The sequence below is a fragment of the Canis lupus genome, chromosome 1 (assembly GCF_011100685.1).
Source record: "Canis lupus familiaris isolate Mischka breed German Shepherd chromosome 1, alternate assembly UU_Cfam_GSD_1.0, whole genome shotgun sequence".
NCBI lineage: Eukaryota > Metazoa > Chordata > Mammalia > Carnivora > Canidae > Canis > Canis lupus.
Genome location: NC_049222.1, coordinates 116,473,558 through 116,490,452, shown reverse-complemented (window position 1 = coordinate 116,490,452; position 16,895 = coordinate 116,473,558). Strand labels below are relative to the sequence as shown.

At 37.3% G+C, this 16,895-nt stretch overlaps 1 protein-coding gene across 1 annotated transcript in view; it reads left to right on the top strand.

Annotated features, from left to right (window-relative positions):
- Nucleotides 1-3,579, top strand: part of LOC119876014 (zinc finger protein 383-like) — a 52,712-nt gene extending 49,133 nt beyond the window's left edge. The window contains exon 6 of the mRNA XM_038529209.1: nucleotides 1,712-3,579. Within this exon, the coding sequence (XP_038385137.1) occupies nucleotides 1,712-3,189 (1,478 nt within the window). The 3' untranslated portion in view covers nucleotides 3,190-3,579. The remainder of the gene's footprint in view (nucleotides 1-1,711) is intronic.
- The last annotated feature ends 13,316 nt before the right edge of the window (nucleotides 3,580-16,895 follow it).

Here is a 16,895-nt window from a genome sequence, read left to right as displayed (position 1 = left end):
CTTTCTAGTCTTATCACTGTGGCTACACACCTTTCTGGAAGTTTTTAATAGAAATAGCACTACTCTATGTTTTCAGCTTTTTTCATGATTTTTATGGGCATCACTTTTTCTTCTTTTTAAAGGAACTTATTTATTTTTGTTTTTTTAAAGATTTTATTTATTCATGAGAGAGAGAGAGAGGCAGAGACACAGGCAGAGGGAGAAGCAGGCTCCATGCAGGGAGCCCAGTGTGGAACTCAATCCCGGGACTCCAGGATCACGCCCTGGGCCAAAAGCAGGCACTAAACTGTTGAGCCACCCAGGGATTCCCCCAACATTTAAAAATTTGGAATAATTTTATATTTGCCAAAAAGTTGCAAAAATAGTATGGAGAATTCCCCATATCTCTCACCTAATATCAATTTCCCCTATATTTCTGTGGTATATTTGAATACCCCATCCCCATTGTTTTCATTCCCTCCAATATAGTATACCTTTCATAAACTTCATGATTTTTCCTTTCTTTATTTAGTGTGAGCATCTATGCATGTATCTTCATATATCTCTTTTCTTAGATAAATAGTAGTAGCATACACTATGTTTCTTCCACCTTGTTCTTTTACTTTAAAAAGTCATGAAGATCATTCTATAGGAATATATAATATATATTATAATTATTATATATATTATATATATTTCTCATATATATAATATATAATATATATATATTTCTCATTTCCTTAGAAAGTTTCTTAGAACTCTATTGTGAGCATACACTATACTGAGTTCAAGTACTAGTAATTTGGTGGCTATTTGATTCATTATAGTTATTTGCTATTTGATTCATTATAGTCATTTGCTCTTACAAATAGTTCTATAGTACATAAAGACTCCTAACTCTGGGAAACGAACTAGGGGTGGTGGAAGGGGAGGAGGGCGGGGGGTGGGGGAGAATGGGTGACGGGCACTGAGGGGGGCACTTGACGAGATGAGCACTGGGTGTTATTCTGTATGTTGGCAAATTGGACACCAATAAAAATAAATTTATTATTAAAAAAATAGTTTTGGGATCCCTGGGTGGCGCAGCGGTTTGGCGCCTGCCTTTGGCCCAGGGCGCGATCCTGGAGACCCGGGATCGAATCCCATGTCGGGCTCCTGGTGCATGGAGCCTGCTTCTCCCTCTGCCTGTGTCTCTGCCTCTCTCTCTCACTGTGTGCCTATCATAAAAAAAAAATTAAAAAAAATAGTTTTATAGTGGATAACTTGTGAACCTCTACAGATTCTTTCCAGAAGTATATGTTTGGGTTTCTAGAATTGGGATTGCTTGTTCAAGGGATAAAGAATTATATAATTTTGCTAGAAACTGGAAAATATCCCTGTATGGTAATTGTATCATTTTAATTTGCTATACTGAATTGTGAGAGAGGCTACTGAGCTATAAACTTCTAACAGACTAGGTTATCAGACTTTTGAGTTTTTGCCAAAGTATACTTTAAATTTATTCCAAAATTTAAGAATCATTGATTTAATCTTTTTCTGATCACCTTACCCTGTGCCTTCCCATATGGCTTTCCAGTTTCTATACTTTATCTCTCAAATTGCACCACCAAATAAAAACTATAAATCCTATTTTCATTTATAAACATTAATGTCAATGTAATTATGCCTTTTCTAAGTTTTTTGTCTTCTCCCCTGCAAAAAAATGAATGTTTTTATATGTGTTTTCTTTCAGAATATAAATCTAGATGTGAGAACAAGGAATTATCTCTGAAAAAGGATAACTATAAAATAGATTCATCCCAATGGGTTATAATGGAAGAATTTACAAAGCATGGACTTAAACAGGGATCTCAGAAAAGACATTTTAGCCACATCTCTGAACACATGCCCCCTTTCAGTCAGCATACATCTCTTCCTCTACATCAAACATTTAATACCAAAGGGAAATCTTATGAATGCCAAAAATATAAAAATGCCTATGGACAGGGTTCAAAACTCATTACACAGCAAGAAGGCCATACTGGCAAGAAAGTCTATGACCATAAGGAATATCGGAAGGCCCTTAGTAAAACTTCAAAAGTTAGTTCATATCATTCAATGCATGTTGATATGAGACCCTATGAATGTGAGGAATGTAGGAAGTCTTTGAATAATGGCTCAGACTTTATACAACACCAGATAATTCTTACTAGGGAGAAATCTAATGAATTTAAGGAAAGCAAGAAAGCCTTTACTAATGCCTCACAGTTTTTTCTACATCATAGCATTCATACAAGTGAGAAGCCCTTTAAATGTAAGGAATGTGTTAGAGAATTTAATAATGGTACAGCTCTTATTCGTCATCAGAGGATTCATACTGGTGAAAAGCCCTATGAGTGTAATGAATGTGGAAAAGCTTTTACTACTAGTTCAATATTTAGAGTACATCAGAGGATTCATACAGGTGAGAAACCCAATGAGTGTAAAGAATGTGGAAAAGCCTTTCGTCATTCCTCATACCTTACCCAACACCAAAGAATTCATACTGGTGAGAAACCTTATAAATGTAAGTACTGTGTTAGGGCATTTAGTAATGTTTCAGCCTTTATTCGGCATCAGAGGATTCACACTGGTGAGAAACCCTATGAATGTAAGGAATGTGGAAGAGCCTTTAGTACTGGCTCAATACTTACAGCACATCAAAGAATTCACTCAGGTGAGAAACCCTATTTATGTAAGGAATGTGGGAAGGCCTTTCGTCAGTCTTCAGATCTTACTCAACATCAGAGAATTCATACTGGTGAGAAACCCTACAAATGTAAGGAATGTGGAAGGGCCTTTCGTCGTTCATCAGAACTTTCTCGACACAAGTTAATTCATGGTGATGAGAAACTGTATGAATGTAAGGAATGTGGAAAGATCTTGAGTAGAGATTCAATACTTATACAACATCAGAAAATTCACACTGGTGAGAAAGCCTGGGAATGTAATGAATGTGGGAGAGTTTTTACTTGTGCAACATACCTGACCCGGCATCAGCGAATTCATACTGGTGATAAACCATATACTTGTAACAAATGTGGAAAAGCCTTTCTTCGTTCTTCAGACCTTATTCTACATCAAAGAATTCATACTGGTGAGAAACCCTATGAGTGTAAGGAATGTGGGAAGGCTTTTGCAAGAGGCTCAAATCTTAATCGCCATCAAAAAGTTCATACTGGGAAGAAATAGTATGAAAGGAAGCTTTGTAAGACCTTTAAGCATTTCTTGCAGTAACATGACATGAAAGATAAACCCTAGAAATGTAATAGGAGAAATTCTAAGAATTTATTGGTAAGAAAATCTAGAAATATAATTAATATGACAATGCCTTATGTGTTTACAGTTTAACTACCATAAGAATAAAATGAATATTGTAAGACCTCTATTAATAGTTCATTCCTTTTAAATTTTAAAAACTTACTAATCATGAGTGGAGGAAAGTGAAAAATCTCTTGTTGCATTTTCATATTTTAAAATATTTTTGGGCAGCCCCGGTGGCGCAGTGGTTTAGCACCGCCTGCAGCCCAGGGCGTGATCCTGGAGACCCCGGATCAAATCCCACGTCAGGCTCTCTGTATGGTGCCTGCTTCTCCCTCTGCCTGTGTCTCTGCCTCTCTCTCTCTCGGTCTCTATGAATAAATAAATAAAATCTTAAATAAGATAAAATAAAATAAAATAAAATAAAATATTTTAAACCCACTTTATTTTTTATATAGCTATAAGTAGTTTGGTTTATGCATAGCTAAAATACTATATTATTATATGTTGTATATTAAATTTTTAAATTTATATTCTCACCAAAATTCTTATTCCAGTACAACTTAATCAGTAACGATTTCCTGATGCTATTTATGCACAGTTTTGTGACATTTTATATTTTTAGTGTTATAAGCTTGGATTTAATGACCATCTTTTTATACTCCAACATCCAATTTGGGAGATCTTCAATTGATCTTTTTTATAATAAATTTTTACCTGCATGTCTTTGCATCTATACCATTTTATTTAAAATATCATTACTGGGACACCTGGGTGGCTCAGCAGTTGAGTGTCTGCCTTTGACTCAGGGCATGATCCCAGAGTTCTGGGATTGAGTCCCACATCAGGCTCCCTGTGAGCAGCCTGCTTTTTCCTCTGCCTGTGTCTCTCTCTCCCTCTCTGTGTCTCTCATGAATAAATAAATAAAATCTTTTTAAGAAAATAAAAATAAAATATCATTACTTTAAGAGGTGCCTGGCTGGCTCAGTCAGTGGAACATGCAACTCTTGATCTCTGGGTTGTGAGTTTGAGCCCCATGATGGGTGAAGAGATTACTTAAAAATAAAATCTTTAAAAAGTAAAATATCATTAGTTTAAGATATATATTTTAATATTGATAAAGTGATAGAACTATTTGTATATGTAAATTAATATTTTTATTTCATAAATTTGATATTTTATTGTAATAATTTTCTCTGAATTTTTAAATTCTACAAAGAAGTCAATAAAGTTAGCTTTCTTCCCCCAAAGTGGCTATAACTATTGTCAAATTGCTGGAACAAATTCTTTTATAAATTTTTTAAAGCAAGTGTAATCATGTTATTCAAATTGCCTCATAAATTGCCTTTTTAATGACAAGGTGTGTCATATAGGACATTCCGTAATTAAGTGTTTAATAGTTTTAGTATGTATGACTGTATGATTATTTTTACCAAACATCTATGGTCAAATACTCTGACTGACTCCACTTTTTGTATTTATAAGGAATACCATGTTTAGCATCGTACTTGGCATACTGTATTCACTTGTCTACTTTACATTGTTTTTGAGATAATCCATGCATACCTTTTAACATGTACATATTTTAAACATGACAGATTAAACTGGCTGCCCTTTTGACCATACTGTGCTATGCCATTTTTCTCTCCTCTCTTCCATGCTACTTATCCTTGCAGAATTTTTCCTAATGATTTTGCCCAAATGTAACATAGGGACATTTAATTTTTTAAAAAATTATTCTCCACTTCAATGTATTTATATTAAAAGCCTATTCCTATATATTATTATTCTTTATGTGAAATAGGCATGGCTATATTCACTAACATCTTGGGTTTGGTAAGGATCAAATGAATTAATCTACACAAATGCTTATAATTAAAACTTTAACATACTCAGTAAATATAATCCGTTGTTAAAATTATTTTTTTTCTTTTGGCTATTTTATTATTTATAAAGGCTCTTAACTGTGGTGTATATTTGATTTAGTATTAGAAATTTAATACTGGCAAAAAATATAAAACCTCTAGTGAATATAGCAAAGCCATCATCATTCATTCCTTCTTGGTATTGAGATGATCTATCCTGAAGGAAAAAAACCCCATAAAATTATAATGAATAATGCCTTTACTCATATCTAATTTTATATGTTGAATTTATGTCAGCATGAAACATTATTGAGAATATTATTGCCCACATTATCTGGCTGATTAAAAATAATACTGGATTGTAGAAATATTTGACTCTTGATCCAATGCATGTTTAAACCAACATTTGGCTAAGGATGAAATTGAACAAACTGTGATTTCTTTGAATATAAAGGACACTAGTATCCTATACAGCAAAACCTGTGGGAGGTGGACAAAATTACTCACAGAACTTGTAACTCCAAGTCCAGACATGTAAAAAAAAATTTAAAACATAAATCCAGACACGTATTACAATAATTAATACCTAAAATCTGGTACTGGTGCCACAGGGATATGGATGAAGTTTCCATGTATCTGGGATTCAGACTGCCTTAAGAGTGGGGTTTAGCTTGGCTAGTGCTGTGCTGATGTCTCTGGGGAGGTATGATACAGGTGATTCTGAAAGTTTGGAACAATGTCAAACAAGAATCAACAGCTTCTACTAGGAACTATGGCCACTAATAGGGTTTATTACATTTCTACTGCTGCAAAACAAATTGCCACAATTTTGGCATCTTAAAGAAACACACTTCTCATCTCAAAGTTTTCATGGGTACATGTGAGGGCATAGCTTAGCTGGGTCCTCTGCTCAGTTTTACAAGGTGGCAGTTGAGGTGTCAGCTGGGGGTGGTGTCTCACTGAAGGCTCAGGATCATCATCCAAATTCACTTGTTTGTTGGCAGAATTAATTTCCTTGAAGCTGTACCAATGGTGGCTTGCTTTTTAAGGACAGCATAAGATATTCTTACTTCTGTCTCTGACATATAGATCTTTTTAAAAGCTCAGATCCTACCCAGTCAGGATAATCTCCCTTTTGATTAACTGTTTAGGGACTTTTGTTTTATCTTCCAAAATCCCTTCACCTTTGCCATATAACTTAATTATATACCATCATTTCTGCCACATTTTATTTGCTTTACAGTCAAATGTGTGTCATTAAGCAGTCATCCTAAAATTCTGCTTTCTGTCTTCTGCCACACAATGTAAAGAAGGATTTCTGGAGAAAGGATAGTTAACGATACAGAACTGGGAGGCAAGAATGAGCTGGCCAGCTTCTTTCTCCTCCTTAAGACTTTCAGTATTTTTTTGAAACTCCACTTAGCAAAGCCTAATAGGAATCGAAAAGCTGGAATACGAGTCTCTAATTCCAAAATCATAAAGCAGTGTATAAATGTTTTAGGGTTGAAGCACAGAAATAAGATATAATTACTTCAATGGCCTCATTGCTTGTTTTTGAGGCAAGAGGAAAACAACCATTTTTTCATTAATGAAGGTAGGAATACACTACACAAAACAACTTTTGTTACTGGGTACCTCAGTTCTTGTCCCATATGCACCAAAGAATTGGGAGACCTAAGACCAGAATGGAGAAAGAGAGTTTATTGAGTAGATAAGTGTGCATGTGCCTATGCATGATGCAGTCTGTCATAATTAAATTTATTTGTATATTGTTTGAGTTTCTAATGAGCTTTTGCTGTGACCCTAAGGTTACTTAAGAGAAAGTTGCACCTTTTGTGTGCATGCTCAGTTCTTGGACATCCCCTTGTGGTTTTTGAGCCAGCTCTGTGGCTAGGCCTTTCCTGTTTTGTGACCCTTAGAGGTGGCTCTATAGGTATGGCTGTTAACTCTGAGGGGTGGCCCTGAGGATGTGGCCAGGATCTGCTTTATCCCTCCTTGCTGATGCGTAGCTAACTACCTAACACTTTTAAGTAATTCTTTATCTCAAAGCCAATCCTACTTTTCCTCATCTTTGATATTTTTACCCCTTAGTGTTCATTACATTAACAAGTAGACACATGTAGCTATTTAAAGTCAGATTTAAACTAAAGAAAATTTAAAATTCATTTCCTCTGTTTCATTAGGCACATTTCAAGTGCTCAATAGCTGTTTGTAGCCAGTGGCTATTGTATTGGACAGCATATTATTGAACATTTCTGTCATTGCAAAAAATTACACTGCACAGTCCTATGATATAAATGATCTTTCAGTTCTTGAATTATAGGAGAAAATTTGGTGTTCATTGGTTCTGTTGCATACCCTGCAGTGATATCCATAGACAGGGAGAGTTGGCACCAGTTACTTTGTGGCTTCACCTAGATCCAGGAGAAAAAAAAGTTACATTTTATCACCCTTTTGCACATTAAACTATGATGAGAGAGAGACCAAACTGAAGTTGCTTTGGTAGAAAATTAACATAGAGAAGTCAATGAATTCATGTACAAATATTCTTTAAAAATAGAAGATCCAATAGAAAAAAAGTGCTTTTATAGTCACCCCCCAAAAAAAGAGCTGATAGCTCAAGAAATTAAATGAAATAGAAATGTCCACAATCATTATAGAAAAATAAATAAAAATTTTCCAAAGTAATCAGAAAATGAAAAAATAAAAGGATACGGTGGGATTGCAGTTCTGACATCATTAAGAGTCCATCATTCCTTAGGTTATAAATGTGATGCAATCCCAAAACCCCAGGAATTTTTTTAAACATGAGCTCATTCTAAAGTCTATATGGAAAAATAAAGAAATCAAAATAGCCAGTAAAATTCTGAAGAAGGGGAATTGCATAATTAGAACTATCAGATATTAAGATATATTATAACTCTATAATAATTAGGAGTGTAGCTCTAGCAAAAATATAATGAACCACTAGAACTACTTAAAAGTCCAGCTACAGATCCAAACACATAGGAAAAATATTATATGATAATGAAGGCATTTTGGATCATTTAAGACTCTTTGAATTGTTATAAGTCTTGAAAAGTCGGATGTATTATTTCATATGTATGTATTACTCATAGATTTTTCAACAAATGTTTTTAGTAGTCATATGGCAAAGATAGAACAAATTTGTATCCATATTTATTCAAACAGTCTGAAAGCATCACTCCATAGTTTACTCAAAAATAGAAAGAAAATATAGCTTTAAGTAGATAGGACTGTTGACTACAGTCTTAAGGAAATAAATTAACATCAGAAATGGGAAAAAGTGACATCAAGTGGCCCTTGATATGATACATTAAGAAAGACACAATATCACCTATGGATTATTCTTGTCTAAGATATTTAACCTGACGTTCAACAAGGGGAAATAATTTTCTTAAGTGTGTAGAACGTTCTGGGAGAGAAAATCAGTGTGGATACCAAAAGTATGAACTTTGAGGTACAAGAGAGCTGTGAACTGTTCTAGATCAAAGCAGACTAATGAAATATGCCAACTAAGTGGAGTACATGATATTTGTGTCTTGGATTTTACAAGAAACTTTAAAATCATTGTTGGGGGTCACCTGGCTGGCTCAGTCAGAAGAGCATGCAACTCTTAATCTCAGGATTATGAGTTCAAGCCCCACATTGGGTGCAGAGATCACTTAAAATAAAATTTAAAATAATCATTAGGTTAATTGGGAGAAATTTGAATATGTACATATATTAGATTAATATTGTGTGATTGACTTAAATTTCCCAAGGGTATTTATTGTGATTATTTTACAGAGTGTACTGATTTATAGGACATGTTTAAAATATAGACATATTTGTAAAACATAGATTGAAAAATTAATGGCCTTATCTAATTGAGTAGCCACATGGGAGAGAGAAAAAAATTGGATCCTTAATGGGTAGCTCAAAGCAAAATAAAATGCAAATGAATCAAAGCTGTAGATTAAGAATTGAAACCAAAAAATCCTAGATAAATCCATAGAAGAAAATAATGTGAAATTAACTCAAAACCATAAAGCCATTGAAGTAAAATATACTTGTGTATTTTGCATACAAAACTATGCAAACACAATGTTTTGAGACACTATTGAAATACATAAATCCCAAGTTGAGAAAAATTTTAAATAGAAAACTGTCTATATAACTTAATAACAAAAGTAGGTAATACAAATCATTAAGAGAAAATACAAACAGTGATCTAAAAGAAAATAGGTGAGTATGAAAAAGATATATCACAGCAGAAAAGCTGCAAAGGAATTGTTATTCCTCGGAATAAAATTTTTTATCTCCTTTCCCAATAAGGTATATGTAATTTAGAGATGTAGCTTTCACTCATCAGATTGACACAATAAGTGTGGTATCTAATATCTTAGCCACAGACTGGGAAAACGGGGATCTTCACGTATTGCTGTTGGACAGCTAAATTGCCATAACCTAAAGGAGGGCAGTAGCAAATACCTATCAAAACTTAAAGTGCAGGTACCCATTTCTCCAAAATTTATAAAACAGATGTCCTGAGACATATCCACAGAAACGAGAACATAATTTATGGCATTAGTGTAGTAGCAAAAGGAGGAGGAAGGGTCAATTATAGTAATATATTGGTTAAATAATCATACATCTATTCAATGGACAATACATAGCAAATTAAAAGAAAAGGGATGTATATTAATATGAAGTTACAAATATTTTAGGTGTGTATAACAAGTTAATATTTTTGTTAAAGTCTATCATATTTATCTGTTCATATGAATTTAGACACACACATATAAACTGCACACATATTGTGGTGGGAGGGTGGTGGACGCACTGTTTGTTTGGAGAATATTGGCTATCTGGGAGATAAGGGTGCAAAGTGTTCAGTTTTCTCCTTCCATCATTTATCTTTTATTTACCATATGCAAAAATTAGTCATCCATGGACAAAAATTTTTTTTTAATTTTTATTTATTTATGATAGTCACACAGAGAGAGAGAGAGAGAGAGAGGCAGAGACATAGGCAGAGGGAGAAGCAGGCTCCATGCACCGGGAGCCCGACGTGGGATTCAATCCCGGGTCTCCAGGACCGGGTCTCCAGGATCGCGCCCTGGGCCAAAGGCGGGCGCCAAACCGCTGCGCCACCCAGGGATCCCCATGGACAAAAATTTTAAATCATCTTGGGTCGTAATCCGTTTCTACTTCCTAGCTGTCACTAAACTTTTTTGTTCTTTTTTAAGATTTTTATTTATTTATTTATGAGAGAGAGAGAGAGAGAGAGAGAGAGAGAGGGAGAGGCAGAGACACAGGAAGAGGGAGAAGCAGGCTCCATGCCGGGAGCCTGACGTGGGACTCGATCCCAGGACTCCAAGGTCTGGGCCAAAGGCAGGCGCTAAACTGCTGAGCCACCCAGGGATCCCCCACTAAACTTTTTTGACTCTGGTTTCCAAAGTCTGTTGAACAGAGTAATGATTGTCCAGATGGGATGGAGACAGCCAAGGGAATTGGTAGCTTTCTGTCACTCAGGCAGTGGTCATTAAGTAACATTAACTTCGGAATAGCAGCAGTACCCCGGAGAACACCGACCCAACCTACAGCGCGGCTTCCTCGAGGCGGGCGGGCAGTCAGCCCCAGGCTCAGGCGGTGAGATCCAATGTGGTGATGTCACACGTGCAGCGAGCTCAAAGGATTCTGGAGATTGTAGTTCAGGCCTCGTGAACGCCTCCACGCCGCGCAGGCGCAGATGCAATTTGGTAATGTGGCGTCGGTTTTGTCTTCGGACTTGGTACCTTTACCTGTGGAGTCCGTGGATCTCCAATCCCTTCTTCTCACCGGGGCGCCGGACTTCTTGGGGCTGGAAGGCTCACAGACCCGAATGGGCATAAGCATACCCTTACGACTGGAGCCCCCATATCCATCCGGTAAGCTTGTGCATTTGTTGCCGCGGAGTTAGCAAGTTGGGCGCAGTTATCAGCGAGCGAGCTGCGCCTTTAACATCTGGAGGTTGATTTACAGGCGGGGGCGACCCGGACTGACAAGCTGTGTTTCGGGAGCCACCGCCTTCTTGAGGACAGACGCACTCCCGGGTCTTTGATATGGGACCTGAACTGGGGAGCGTCTCCGGCTCAGGGTCTTTACTGAGGCGGAATTTTCCGCTGTAGGTCTAGGCTCCGGGAATCCTGCTCCCCAGGTGTAGCGGAGGAGGAGTGCTCAGAACTAAGGTGGTGCGGCGTTCCGGCGTTTGCGTCCGCATCTCCAGACGCCGCCAGCTGCCCAGAGGCCATTCTGCTGCAGCTGGAGCCAAGGACTAGGGCGGAATCTGTCCATTCTTCCTCCCATCCCCGTCGGTGTATCTGTGTGAATGGGAGAGAGTGGACAGTAGGGAAGTAGGCTAGAGGACTGCCCTTTGGACCTGGTTGTTCTGGAACTGAGGCCAGCGTTACCCTGCTAGCCCTGCAGTGTCAGGATTCTGCTCTTTTCCAGAAGGGGGCCCTGAGGAAGACTGGGCGTCGTGCAAGGCCAAAAGCCATGACCCATGAGGTGATGCTTCCTTTCTGCTTCCTGAAACACAATGATCATTTGCTTTCTTTATCCTTAACTTTCCTGGGTAGGAGCATCTCTTTCAGGACCTCCTGACCGTTTCCTTCCATCCCATCTACTCAGCTGTGTTGCCTACCTGCCCTCTCTGAATAGCCACAAGTGTTCACGACTTTTTTCTATAAATCGTTATCTTTTTTCCACCTGGGGTCAGGAATGTTGATTGAGCAGAAGTGCACAGGGAGGAAAATGAGGATATTCTTTGCTAAACTTGTTTTACCTGGACTATGATGTGATGAGGTCAAATTGAGCACTGGAGTAGGAGCTCCCATCTGGAAAATCATGATCATCTCCATAGACAGTCTAGTCAGACAAAATGGGAGTTGGTGTTGTTCAGTCTTCATTTGCCCTCAATCTCTTTGTGAATCTTCATCAGTTTCCAACAGATTTCGGCAACTGGGGAACCAGGAACATTCATTACAGTTTAGTGATGCCTGGTTACAGGTTGAATTATACCAGAGCCTCAGTTGTTTAAGAACCTTTATTGTTAGATCCCAGACAGACAGACCTTTATATATATATATATATTTTTTTTTTAGATTTTATTTTATTTATTCATAGAGACAGAGAGAGAGAGGCAGAGACACAGGCAGAGGGAGAAGCAGGCACCACACAGAGCCGGACGTGGGACTCGATCCTGGGTCTCCAGGATCACGCCCCGGGCTGCAGGCGGCGCTAAACTGCTGCGCCACCGGGGCTGCCCCAGACAGACCTTTAAGGTCTGATTAATGCTAAACACCAAAATGAGAAGAAAGATTAAGTCAGCTGTCTTTAGTATTTATACTGGTATTTCCAATTATTCACATTTTACTATTTGTGGAGGAATCAAGTGTAGTCATTACTCCTTGGTTTCCTTGTGTGTTGGAGTGGGAAATTAGCTTTTCCCCACATTTTCCCCACTAGGGTTATTTTTTAAATTAAATTTTATTTATTTATTCATGAGAGATACAGAGACATAGGCAGAGGGAGAAGTAGACTCCCTGCGGGGATCCTGATGCGAGATTCAATCCCAGGACCCCAGGATCACGACCTGAGCCAAAGGCAGAGACTCAACCACTGAGCCACCCAGGCTGCCCCCAAGATTATAAGATTTTGAGCTATTAAAACGTTTATGGACTAAGGAACCTATGAAAAAGTCTATAACAATTTTTTTTTTTTTAAAGTAGAACCAACTATGGGTGAGGGACATTAAGGAGGGCATGTGATGTGATGAACGCTGGATGTTCTATGCAAGTGGTAAATTATTTTTTTTAATTTTTATTTATTTATTTATTATTTATGATAGTTAGAGAGAGAGAGAGAGAGAGAGGCAGAGACACAGGCAGAGGGAGAAGCAGGCTCCATGCACCGGGAGCCCGACGTGAGATTCGATCCCGGGTATCCAGGATCGCGCCCTGGGCCAAAGGCAGGCGCCAAACTGCTGCGCCACCCAGGGATCCCCGCAAGTGGTAAATTATTGAACACTACATCTGAAACTGATGATGTACTATATGTTGGCTAATTGAATTTAATTTTTTAAAAAGTGAATCAACTACAAGAGGAGTTAAATAGAGCGGTCAGAAGAAACGGCTTAAGATGGGGAAGTGGAAAGCCCATGTCTTAGTTCATTTCAGCTACTATAGCAGAATATGAGGGATTTGGTGACTTCTAAACACAAATTTATATCTCAGAATTCTAGAGGCTAGAAAGTTCAGGAACAAGGTGTACTTCCTCATAGTTGATTATCTCGCTGTATCCTCAGAGGACAGAAAGGGGGATCTCTCTGGGGTCTCTTTCATAAGGGTACTAATACTATTAATGAGAGTTCCGCCTGTATGACCTAATCACCTCCCAAAGCCCCCACCCCAATACTGTCACCTGAGGGGTTAGTATTTCAATATATGGGGCACGTGGGTGGCTCAGTCATTTGAGCATCTGCCTTTGGCTCAGGTCATGATCTTGGGGTCCTGAGATTTAGCCTTGCATTGGGCTCCCTGCTCAGTGGAGAGTCTGCCCCTCCCCCTGCTTGTGCTCTCTCTCTCTCTCTTTCTCTCTCTCTGTCTCTCAAATAAATAAAATCTTTTTAAAAAACAGAATTTCAATATATGAATTTGCGGGGAAGGATATAAACATTCAGTACATTGCAGCCCTCACAGAGATATAATAGCGGGAACATTTGGAGTGACTGCAGTCAGCTCTGTAGAGAGTACTGAGGATAAGGGCAAGTGCCTGAAATCCCAAGGCACTAACATACAGTAGAAAGTATGATCTATGCAGTTATCTGGGAAGAGGGAATTTCAGGCAAAAGGCATAATAGCTGCATAGTCTATGAGGTAGGAACAGAATTATTATGATTGAAGAACAGCAAGGTGGCCAATGTGGCTCAGACAGGGTGAAGGAAGAAGGGAAGAAACATCTGAAATGTACTCAGAGCAATGGACTTGGGAGTGGGTCAGATTATGTAATGACTTTTAAATTAAGATGATGATTTTATTCCGACTAAAATAGAACATATATAATAAGATTTTAATTACTGACTTATACTTTTAAAAAATTATCTTGGGGCACCTGAGTGGCTCAGGTCATGATCCCAGGGTCCTTGGGTTGAGACTCAAATCAGGCTCTCTGCTCCGCAGGGATTGGAGGTGCAAGGTGGGAGCAAAGAGACCAAAGAGGAGGTTTTTCCAGTGTCTAGATGAGTGATGACTAACACTGTATGTGATGAAAAGTGATTAGATAAAGCCGTAAACTTGACTAATACTTTGGTTGGTGTTTGTGTATGAGAGAAAGAGAAGAGTTGAGAATGATTCCCAAATTTTCTGGCTTGACCAGTTGAAATATTGAGTTAACATTTTTGGGGATATGGATTACTAAGTAAAGATAGGGTTTAAATTCAAGAGTTCAGTTTTGGATGTGTTGTGAGGTGATTGTTAGCCATCCAAATGTAAAAGTCAGTGGGGTTGTTCAGATTTAGGTTTCTGGTTTTTCAAATGGAGTGAGGACTAGAAAGAAAATAGGAAATTCATGAGGCACCCCATTTATCCTACTCCTAACAATTCATTCCAAAGAAAAGCAGGCAAAATTTCAAGAGATAAATGCAATTTAATTTTGTTTATTTATGTCTGTTGATTTTTCTTATTAATTTTTAGAATACTTCCACAATTTATTCTTTCCCTGTAGATAATAATATTGTCAGGGGCACCTGGGTGACTAAGTTAAGCATCTGACTCTTGATCTGCCTAGATCATGATCTCAGGGTCATGAGATTGAGCCGTCTGCCAGGCTCTCTGCTCAGCATGGAGTCTGCCTGAGGATTCTCTCTCTCTCTCTGTTACACTCTCTCCCTCTCTTAAAAAAATATACTATATTTATATAGTATAGTATATAATATTTATATATATATATATATATATATATATATATATATATATATATAGTCAGTTTTTTCATGCTTTCCAATGGTTAACCTTTCTTTCTTTTTCTTTTCTTTCTTTTTTTTCGGTGTGGGGGGTGCTGTCAAGTCTTACTTCAGTGCTTGTAATTTCCAGTAAATGTTGAAAAAAGGTGGGGACAGTAGGTACATCCATCTTTTTTTACTGATTTTTTTAGAGTACAATTTTAACATTTCATATCATATGTGTTTTTGTCTTAGGTATCTGTAAATTGTTCTAATTAAAGTAAGAACAATCTATTTTATTCATAGCTTGTTGAGAGTTATATGATTAGGTGTTCAGTTTTGTCAAATTATTTTCCCTGTGTTCAGAAATCTTTTTTTTCTCTTTAATTTGTTGATAGTGAATTTTCTAATGCAATCTTGTGTTCTTAGAATAAAATTAACACGGTCATGGTGGTTTATTTTATATGACATTGCAGGATAGAGTTTGCTAATGGTTTTTTAAGATTTTACATGTCTATTTGATAGATTGGCCTATAATTTTCTTTCCTCATACAGTTTTTGGTTCTTTTTGTTCAAAGGCTTTATTAGTCTCATTAAATGAGTATAGGAGGGTTTCTTCATATGGATATACTGTACACACACATATATATGTATATACTTGTAGAAAATAATTTCAGTGAAAAGGTACAAGAATCAGAGAACCCCTATATATCCTTTATCTAGATTCAGCAGTTTTACAATTTTTAATATTTTGCCACATTTGTCATTCTTTCTCTCCCTCTCCCCCATCCCTGTCTCTATCTCCACACCTACATATACTCATACATACCATTTTTTTTTTCCTGAACCATCTAACAATAGGTTGCAAACATCATGGCCTTTTAGTCCTTAATACTTCTTTGTGTACTTCCAAGGAACAAGAATATTCTCTTACATTATTACAACATCACTAGTAAAATTTAAGAAATGTAACATTGGTAAAATATTTTTATTTGACCATCATATTCCAGTTGTATCAACTGTCCCAAAAAGGTCTTTAGGGTATTTTCTCCCCATTTAGTACAGGATTCAGTCTGTTTTGACTTTGCATTTTATTGGCCTGTCTCTTTAGTTTTCTCTTAAGTTCCAAATGTCTATTAGATTTTTCATTGTTTATAATTACATTATCATTTTTTGAAGAAAAAAGTCCACTTTCTTTTTTTTTTAATAGAATACTCTTCATTTAGCTTTTGTGTGTGTGTGTGTGTGTGTGTGTGTGTGTGTGTGTTATCTTGTGGTTAAGTTCAAGTTATTCTTCTCCTGCCAGGATACCAAATATGTGATATTTTGTCCTTCTCAGGACATTATATCTAAAAGCATGTGATTTGCTTCTGGCCCTCATTGAAGATGTTAATTTTGATTACCTGGCCCAAATATTTTCCACTTTCTTTGTTGTATAGTTTTAATTTTTTTCTGCAACTAATCAGTCATCTGTGGGGAGGCACCATGTTGATATTGTATTCCTCATCAAATGCATCCCACCCCCAATAGATTTAACATCATTAATGATTCCTTCTCACACCAGTCTTAGCTATGAGGGTTGCACAATAGTCATTTCTCAGGTCACGTGGGTGACTCAGTGGTTGAGCATCTGTCCTGGGATCCTGGGATTGAGCCCCACATTGAGCTCCTGGCGGGGACCCTGTTTCTTCCTCTGCCTATGTCTCTGCCTCTCTCTTTGTGTCTCTCATTAATAAATAAATAAAATCTTTAAAAAAAATAGTCGTTTCTCAGTTCTAGCACTTCCT